The sequence below is a fragment of the Olea europaea genome, chromosome 20 (genome assembly GCF_002742605.1).
Source record: "Olea europaea var. sylvestris chromosome 20, O_europaea_v1, whole genome shotgun sequence".
In the NCBI taxonomy this organism is placed as follows: Eukaryota; Viridiplantae; Streptophyta; class Magnoliopsida; order Lamiales; family Oleaceae; genus Olea; species Olea europaea.
Genome location: NC_036256.1, coordinates 15,096,859 through 15,107,256, shown reverse-complemented (window position 1 = coordinate 15,107,256; position 10,398 = coordinate 15,096,859). Strand labels below are relative to the sequence as shown.

General features: G+C 32.9%; 1 protein-coding gene and 1 pseudogene across 1 annotated transcript; both read left to right on the top strand.

Moving 5' to 3' along the window:
* The first annotated feature begins 2,172 nt into the window (after positions 1 to 2,172).
* On the top strand, positions 2,173 to 5,583 carry LOC111369769. Its single transcript, XM_022991404.1, has 7 exons — positions 2,173 to 2,737; positions 3,184 to 3,345; positions 3,463 to 3,606; positions 4,136 to 4,255; positions 4,336 to 4,422; positions 4,777 to 5,228; positions 5,335 to 5,583. Coding segments are annotated over exons 1-7 (1,341 nt in total). The 5' UTR covers positions 2,173 to 2,362; the 3' UTR covers positions 5,336 to 5,583.
* A 3,681-nt stretch (positions 5,584 to 9,264) lies between these two features.
* On the top strand, positions 9,265 to 9,743 carry LOC111369770 (annotated as a pseudogene).
* Positions 9,744 to 10,398: the final 655 nt, after the last annotated feature.

The following is a 10,398-nucleotide window of genomic DNA, read 5'->3' as shown; positions in this document are numbered from 1 at the left end:
TATTCTATATGACAATGATTTTTTTATTTTTTTTACCATCGAAAGCTTGTTACTCACCAGCCTAGGGTTGGGCTGGGTTGAATTGGTTTTTTATTTAACTCAAACCTAAGCCAATATGATCGATTTGATCTAAAATCAAATAAGCCAAATCCAATTCTTAGTTTTAACACAACTCAATCCAAACCAATCAAGCTTAGGTTGGTTTGGTTTGGGTTAGTCAGTTTGGGTTTGAACACAGTTCAAGTTGGATTCGGTTATTTTTTGTTGGATTTGAACAAATTTTAAAATGTGAAACTACTTGAAATTTTTTTGTTATTTTTAATCCAGACAAGGAACTTTTTTCTAAAAAAAATATTTATTTATTTGTTATTTTTTTTAGAATTTATTTATTTTATTATCACGTCCTTAATTTTTAGTTTATAGTCATACCATTTTGTATTTGTACATAGTATTCATACTGATAAGCATATAAAAAGGGGGACATTTGTATATTCCAAAATTTTCTCTTGTCTCCACAAATTGTGTTTAATTATAGGTTTTATTTTATTTTATTTTAGATATAAATTTTTTAATCCATCAAATTTGATTTGATAGGGTTAGGTTGAATTAGATTTTAATTCATATCCCGAAAAGAATCCAAACTATCTTAAATTAGATTTTTCCAACATGACCCAACCCAATTAAACTTAAAAACTAACCCACACTAGTCAATTTGGGTTAGGTTGACCGATTCGAGTTGATTTTTGCCCACCCCATTCCCCACAATATGAGAGGCCAGTCACAAAAAGGGCCAGGTAGGGCCCATCGACAGTTTAATTTCTTCTAAAAATGAGAAACAAAATGACAAAAAAACAGGATTAGATTTTTTTTAATAACATCTCGTTAGAAAGAAAAACATAAATGAACTTTTTCATACTATTTCAAAATAAATTTCATTTTTGTTAATATGATATTGCAAATGCATATATTTGATTTTTCCAACTCGATCCAATCCAACCCAATTGAACTTAAAAACTAACCCAAACTAGTCAATTTGGGTTGGGTTGATCGATTTGAGTTGATTTTTGCCCAACCCCATTCCCAACAATATGAGAGGCCAGTCACAAAAAGGGCCAAGTAGGGCCCATCAACGGTTTAATTTCTTCTAAAAATGAGAAACAAGATGATAAACAAACATGACTAGATTTTTTTTTTCTAATAACATCTCTTTAGAAAGAAAAACATAAATGAACTTTTTCAAAATAAATTTCGTTTTTGTTAATATGATATTGCAAATGCATAAATAATGGGTTTTCTTTCTCATATGAGAAGTATAATATTTTTCAATTAATTTCTTGCTAATTAGTGAAATGAAAATGATTGGAGTGAAGAGAAGTGCAAAATATGAAACGGATGAAAATGGCATTATAGAATCTACTTTTGAGGAGGTCTAGGCTATATTATCTAAAAAATGTTAGTCGAATTAGTGAAATGAAAACGATTGGAGTAAAGAGAAGTGCAAAATATGAAACGGATGAAAATAGTATTATAGAATCTACTTTTGAGGAGGTCTAGACTACATTATCTAAAAAATGTTAGTTATATAGGATTATACAATTTTGTAGTTCTCATTCTTTCATTCAAAGCATTTCAAGTTTAGCAGATACAAAGATCATTAGAGATAAATCTTCCTCTTGCTCACTCATATGGAATAGAAAATGATTAGTAGATTTTTGGACGAGATTTTTCAACAGTTCAATGGGAGTGGTACTTTAAACGTGTTTGTGGTTGGGTAAAGGTGGGTGAAAGAAGATGAACATTTTTGTTTTTCATATTTCATTTTCTTATTTTGTTGTTGGGTTTTTGAGTGGAAAAAATTACCCATTGAAAATATAATAAATTATTTTTCTTTTTAATAACTTTTTAGTCAGAGAAGAATATTCACCTCCATAGAGATGTATAAAATGATTTTTTTTTTTGAACTTTGAGTTTAATTCCACGTGTGAAGAAGTGATCTCTATTCTGAATTATACAAAATCTGCAATAATTTTCTTCGCGTCCAGCAAAACGCTAAACTAAAAAGAAAAGAAAAAAAAAATAGCAAAATTCCAAAAACAAGAAAGTTTAAATTCAAAAGAGAGAAAATGCCAACGGCTATAGGCTATAAACTCCATACATTGTCCGTAGTCCATAGCCAGGTGTCTTTGAACTGTATTCACTCCACATACTTTCCCTCTCAAATATAAATTTGAATATCTTTTTCAAATTCCAAGCAAAACCCTAAAGATTCAGCAAAGGAAAACAAATCCCAAATGAAGATTTCCCAAAAAATCTTCATAAATCAATATTAATAGTAGTAACTTCAATCACGCTCCTCCAAGCCATGGATTTGGACGAACTGGAACCCGCCTTTGGATCCTGCTTACCACCCGCCCTAGTATCTTTAACCCCATTTTCTTACTCAGTTTCCCCCTCTCCACGCCGGCTTTCCAGCTGTTTTATGCAGCCGAATGTGCCCGTTAAAGCCAGAAGGCAGCTTGCTTGGGTGTCCCTCCAGGATCGGCTCGTTGGAGCCGAGGAAGCCAGCTCTGCTAAGACCGTTGATAAAAATGGTGTATTGAGTCCTAAAGAAGCTGTGGCTTGGGAGCTGTTTAGCCCCATTCAAAGGGTTTTGCTTGTGGCTGTTGTTGCGGTTGCGGCTACGAATTCGAAGAAAAATAAACAGATTTTGAAGCTGAAAAAATCTGTAGAACTCAGGGTTTGTTATTTGTTCATTATATTTCTTCTTTTAATTAATTAGTTTTTATTGTCAAAATTAATGAGACTTTAAATAAAGAAGCATTTATGTTAACTTTTTCGTTTGTGTATCTAATCATGTCTTTTGAATTCATGGAATGCCGATGTGGACCTTTTGCTATAAAAGTTGTACCGTGCTGTCAAAGTTAATGTGTGTAAATAAATATTCATTTATGCCATCTTTTTTGTGATTATTTATTTGTTTAATTAATTAATAGGGGAATTGACAAAGTTGTATATTTTGCTATAAATGTTGTACCCTGCTGTGGCAAATGAATTTATTTTCTTGATTCGTTCTGATTTTCAACTTACAAAAGAATCTATTTTTTTTTTTTTTTGTTAATTGCTACCTGTTTAAATTAATCTCAGTAATTAATTTTCAATTTTTCTTTTAAAAATTATTTTCAGGACCAGGTGCTCTTAAGCATGCAACAGAAGCTGGATACTTTATGTGAGCAAGTGAATCATTTCAAGGATCAGCCTGACGTTCTGGTACCAAGCAACACCATGGTCGGCGAAAGTGTCAACTATGGTTGTAAGCTCTGTGAACAACCCAAGCATCAATTTTTGGTAAAACATTACTTAAAGAGCTGTTTCTTTATTCTAAGAAGACATCTGCAATTTTCTTAGAATAATCCATTTATGGAACCTAAATATGAGTGCTTGAATACTTTATTTGTTTGCTAGGTTGATTCAGTGGAAAAAGGATTGAATGAGGATGAGGTGTTCAAGTATAAAATCCCACTTGTGAAAGAGGCTGAACCAGAAGAGCGTCGCATGTCTGACTGGTCGGATTGCGCTCCTAGTGTCACTTCTTCTGTTGATATCCAGGTATTACAGGTTTTGATGTTATACATATGAATTATGCTACATTGCTAGAAAAATATGCCCTCTTCGTTGACATAATGCCACATGACATTCTATCATTGGACCGTTAAAAATAGTCAGTTTTGCATCCAATCATATACTACCAATACTACATATGTCAAGCAGGTGGGCAAAATTTTCTGTTTGAAGTGTCTTAATCCTACTTTAAGATGACCTTAAGTTCCACGATAAATATGTATAGTATCAGGCTTGCTTGCATCAGTATATAGATGAATAGGTTTCTCAATGTAGAGTGGCCGAAGATTTGTTTCGAGTAATTGATGTTGAAATTATGATCATAAATTCTTGACTATAAATTCTCATTTTGCAGTTTTTCCTCGTTTTATTATATTGAGTTTTAAGCACAGTTCATTTATAGAATTATGCCTTGGACCTTGAACAACTTTAGGTCCATTAGGTTCTGTATTTTCTGTGAAAGATGAATGTGTCCAATCAATATTTTGATAGGCATATCTTTTTGCATTTGTTACAGTTGGATACTTTAGCAGTTGAACAAGAACTCTGTAACTTGAGAAAGGATTGTGAAGAGAAGGATGCCACCATAAAGGAATTGTCCACTTTTCTTCAGTCATCTGAAGTATATAGTTCAAAGGTGACATTATTCACTTCCATGCTGGTTTCAATCTCTTCGTGATACCTTCCAACTATATGTTATTTTGTTGTGTCTAGCAGAGGATCTCAGAGTTGGAAGACATCATCCGTAGAAAGAATATGATTATAAACAAGCTTCGGAAGGACATGTTGATTCTAGAACAGAAGGTGAGGAAGGAACTATAAGCCTACTTATATTTTCCGTTATTTAGTAATGTGGATTACACATGACTCGATTATTCAGTACGGTTTAGTACTGGATGGCAACAATGCAGTAAACGTCTTTTTTCCATTACGATTTTTATCAGAAGTAGTAATACTTCAATAAAGAAATGTGAGTGATTCAATTTCACCTGATGAAGTCTGTAGTGTACTAGTAATAGAAGGGACAATTGTACTAAATAGTAATTATTTCTAATCACAAGTTCAACCATTTGCATGATGAATATGCTTAATGAGATCGAAATGTGTAGATAAATTTATCTTAAATCTAATTTCCAATTTATGACTAAATATAAACAGGTGGTTAGTCTCACAAGGCTTCAAAGACCTTCGTTCTTTGCTCCAAGTTCAAATACGAAGCAACTTCCTGTAATGGCTGATAATGTCCTTTATGACATGGACAGCACGACTAGCCCTTCATCTTCGGATTCAGACACTTCTTCTAGGAACAAAGTGCAATCTCCTGCAGTCAGAAGTGCAGAAATCTCAGTTTATAATAGTGAGAAAGCTTCAACGAGAGCCCAGAAACAAGAACAGGCTAAGATCGGCACTAGTATAGTGAGAAGAACAGCACAACAGCATCTGAGGTCTGGTTCAACGAGTCCTTTAAAGGAGAAATCACTGAATCAAACGCCTAATACAATTCCTACTTTGAAACCAAAGCATGCATCATCTGTCAGTGGAGAAAATCGAAACAGGAGACGACCTCTGGTCAGATCTAATGAAGTAGCTGCACATAAAAGATGGTTTTAGTAAGTATTTTTCACTGAATGCATAGAAATGTTCTTACAAGTAGCTATATTTTTGTTTCAAGAGGCCTTTATAGCCTACCTTATCACGCTTGTATGTTTTTTGTAGGTTATGAAGAAAATTTCGACATGCAGAACGTGTGTACAGAGAAAGTGCTTAAAAATGAAATTCCAGTACCTCATCAAGTTGTTGCAAGGACTCATTTGGTGTTGTTTTATCACAAAAAATGCAGAGAAACTGTGGCAGCTGGTTTTCTTCTAAATTGCATTGAAGAATGCAATATTAGTAGTTCATATGTTCTTGTAGAATGTAATAGAACTTAATATAAATGATTTGGAAGTAGTATATTTCGAGTAGCAGTTCAGGAGTTCTGTTTATCTATTTGTAACTGTCAATTAACTTATTTATCTATAAATAAATATTAGTGTTACTTGGAAAAGCTTAGGGGGTGTTCTCTTTGTGTTTCAGTTTTGTGTTTTGAGTTTTGAATTCATTTTGAGTTTTGTGTTTTGAGTGTTTGTTTTAAAATTGTTGAAAATGCGTTCTTTTTGTTAGTTTCTCAAAACAAAAAAAAAATAAATTTTTTTTTTTAAATTTTGAGAATAACCACAACACCACCTCAAAACACAAAAAAAAGTTATGTAGTTATCCTCAATCCATTGAGTTGTTATGGAAATAGAATAGAAGGGTAAAAACGAAATGTAGCACATATTGTACTGTGCATCTCATGAAAAAAGTCAAATGAGAAACATCAAGTCTCATAAACTTTTCCCTATATTCAAACTAAGGGGGCCCACAGTTGGAAAAATGAGATTGCAAGATAATGTTGTGTGTACGTTCCGATTGACACCTTTGATGACACTCCACATGCCTGAGGGTGGGGCAATCGTTGCCCCATTCTCATGTGTGTAGAGTTTTATCCGAGATGTCAACCTTGATGTATACAAAGTAGAACAAAAGAAATGGAGATGTTAACTTTTCAATCATACATTTCATCAATTATTATCAAAATTTGCTAAATTTTTTTATCAAAAGTTTTATCTTGCAACCATTAATATCGGTCTAATTCTTGTGTTGCTTGAACGAAATTAAATATGAAAATAGAGTGAAAACATCGTTTAATGTTGAAGGCTTATACCCACACATGCAGTCCCCCGTTTGGCTCTCATTAATTCTCATCACACTAAATTAAAATTTTCTCTCTCTTGTTTTCAATCATACAATCTTCAATAAAATAATATTACACATAAACTAAAAAGATTTCTTCTTTTTTCAACCACCCATTTTTCCAAAAATACACTATTCAACACATTATAATGCCTAATAATGGGGTTCAAATGGGGACATAAATAACTAAGCATATGTTAATTCTTAAGAAGTACAAACACATTCTATTGCAACATTAATCAGGCCACTTGAGACAAATGTGTATCTAAAAATTAGATTTTAGTAGGTTTTGATAAAAGTTCATTAAATATGTGATTGAAAAGTTGATAAAGTTGTGTTGCCATAAAATGTTAGGTTAAAATTAATTATTGATTTGTATTTAGATTTTTACTTTTTAGCTACTCTAAAGATGGTAGAATCATATATCATTTGCTTATTAGATAAACATATAAAGCTTAAGCTCCCATTTGGTCCCTATTTCTTAGAACTTAGTATTATTATTATTTTTTTCAATTTCATTTTCAACCACACATTTTGTTGTGTTAACTTTTTAATAATACATTTTATCAACTATTATCGTAATATACTAAAGATCTAATTTTTGTCCAAACAAAACAGGAGCTAAATGTCGTGCCCAACCTCAACAGGGTGGACTGTCAACTCCTCATTAAATTATTTCGTTCATGGCTTCTCATCTCATTTAAAAGTTTTTTTAAAAATGGTTGTGTAGTTAATTTGATATTAAAGAAAAATAAATAAATTAATGGCTAGTAAGAGTATAATGCAACAAATAAGGAAATTTTTAAAGACGAAGAACTGAGTTGGGAGGGTGAAATCGAAAACAGCTTCACTGTTGAGGGAAAAAAATGTGCATGTCATTTTTAATAAAATAAAATAAAAATTAAATTAGCAAACAACGTGGATACAAATTTTTATAAGAAATGTAGTTTATTTTGAAAATAATTGCATGCAAATGGAACCTCAAAACAAAAGTACAAAAAGAAATATAGAGAAAATAAAAAAGAGTAACGGTATATGCATATAATTGTGTACAAATTAATTTACATATTGATGATGTGAAAGAGAGAAAGAGAAAAATTAGAGAGAATTCTATCCACATCATCATCTTGTCTATCAATTATTTACAAGTAGCGTAACTCATAAAAAAATTAGAATATACTCTACTGGACCATATTTGAACCACCGATACCATAATGATCAGTTTAAACTTTTCATCCCAAAAAGCACAACGTACTAGTCTCCCATTGGTTCATTAACAACAAATGAGGATCGCAATCCTTAACAAATTGACGTTGGGTAGAATCGTGATTATCCTATTGGCTTGTTGTAGCAGATGATTCGCAAGTAAAAACGACAGAAAATGTCCAAAAGTCAGAGAAAATACTCTGAAATCAACTCAATATTATTAATAATGCAGAATGACCAAAATTAACCCACAAGCTGGATTAAATAGTTGCGAAATACGAAATTATGGAAAAATTACCAAAAATGGCAAAATCCCGAAATTATATTAGAATAAAATATTAAGTAAAAGAAGTAGGTTGCCAAGAATTTGGCTCAATTCGAATTTTCTTACATATGGAAAAAGGGAAACGAAATATTACCATAAATAGTAAAAAATAACTTAAAATTGAATTTTGGAAAGGAAAACAGTAGATTTTGGGCTCGAAATTGACACCCACCAAGCATAGCTGGTGGCCACAACGTGCGTGCCGAAGAGAGCTTTCCGGATTGGGGTCATAAAAGCGATTCAGATAACCGTAGCCAAAGTTATGACCAAATTACTAAAAACGCGTCAAATTCCCCCAATTAAGAAAATAATTGCGATTCACTTTCCATCTTTACGTTGATCCGCCATCTCATGGTATTTCAGTGCCATCATTATGCTATCTGACAAATTAGCATCACTCGACTCGGATCCTCCTACATCACAAATCTTCATCGTCTGTTACTTATTCAATCTAACAGCCAACATTCCTCCATATCCAAATTTTTGAATCTCTCGCTTCTCCCTGTTTTCATCGAAACATATAAATATTACTTAAAAACAATCAAATTCTTAGATAAATCTCAAGCAAATAATTCAAATTACTCGTTGACCTCTTTTTTGTAATTTTGACGTGGACATCAGCTACCGAGTCCATTCACGTCCACGCAAGTAAATTTCAACATGTTTTGACCGAGAATTTGGTTAGAGGAGGTCACCGTATATGAACTTGGGAGATGCTCTATGATACGAGACAAAAATATTTAGGCATTGACAATATATTTAGGGGCGATTGCATAATAATAATAATAATAATAATAATAATAATAATAATAATAACAACAGCAATAGTCAATCAATCACCAACAACTCAACTAAAGCAAAATAATCTAAATCCAACAAACAAGAGTGTGGAATAAGCAAGCGAGAAGACAAAGAATAGCCATTAGTATTTAGAGTTGCATTAGACTTTAAATGATATAAGGAGAGGGTATCTATAGTGTTACATATAAAATGATGTCTATTGGATGAAAATATACGTGGCTTCATCTCCTTAACCGAAGCATCCAATCCTCGACGTTAATTTTAATCCACTAGCCTATGGTACACACAATGCTCTTACGGAGAGCAACTATCTTACAACTAAATTGACAAAACTTTGACATTCTACTTATTACAAAGGTCTCATCAATCATTTCATAAGGATTGCATTCATAAATTCACGATCTTCACGTGTGGGTCGTCGTTGCGGTTGGGCTTCGATTTTGACTTTTGTCTTAGGGGCTTCATCATTAGTATGCGACTGCTTCGATGAGTATGGCTTCGACACTTCGGATCTACAGACTCCAATAATCCACGTGGTTTCATTGCAAGGGCTTAAGAAGGTCGGTGACATGGAGTCTATGTAGCAAGGCGTAACATTATTGATAACCATCACGATCACATCTCATTTTCCAATGGCAGGTACTAACCAAACGGCTAGGAAATCCGCCGAAGGGAAGGCTCCGAGATAGTAGCTGGCTACAAAGGCAGTGAGGAAATCGACTCCGGACACTGAAGGTGTTAAACTGAGGGAATCAAGAAGTACCAGAAGAGCACTGAAGTGTTGATCCAAAGGCTTGTAAGAGAGATTGCGTAGGATTTTAAAACTGACCTTCGCTTCCAGAGCTCCGCCGTGGCCGCACTTCAGGAGGCTGCAGAGGCTTATTTGGTGGGGCTGTTTGAGGATACCAACCTGTGTGCAATTCATGCCAAACGTGTCGCTATTGTGCCTAAGGATATACAGTTGGCTAGGAAGATTAGGGGCGAGAGAGCTTAGAAATTTAGTATTACTCAGTATGCTTAGAAGTCCTTAGGGACGTTGGTTATGATGAAAATTTTGAACTGGAATGGAATATGACTAAAAACTGTTTTTGAATGTTGAGATAAAAAATCTATGAAATTTGGACACATTAATCGTTTTATTAGGGTTATCCTTTCTATTTGCAGTTTTCGTTCAATCTGAAATGTCTCGAAAATTAATGCAATTTATAATTATTTTAATCTGGAAATAGAGGGAAACATGCGATTGAAATAAATTATCGTGGCACTTAGATTGAATTTTTATGCTTTATTATGAGGTATAATTGAATGAAATTTTAATGACCAAAAAGTTTAAAAAGTAAAACTTATGTCCTTAGTCCAATCTACTTTGAGACATTGGTAAGACTTGTTGGTTTATAGAAAAAATTATGATTCTTAGCTCTTATTTGGTAGAGATTGAAATTAGATTTTTAATGAATTTGGATAAAAATTAATGAAACATGTGGTTAAAAAGCTATAAGGACCTATGAAATATGTGGTTGAAATGAACTGTTAATTTTGATTTAGATTAAAATACTCGTACCAAATAGGAATTTAGTAGCAAAGTACCAATCGAGACATTAAAAATGGTACACAATTTGCATATATTTGTTTTAGAGATGAGTTTCATGTAAAGCCTAGATAATGAGACCCAA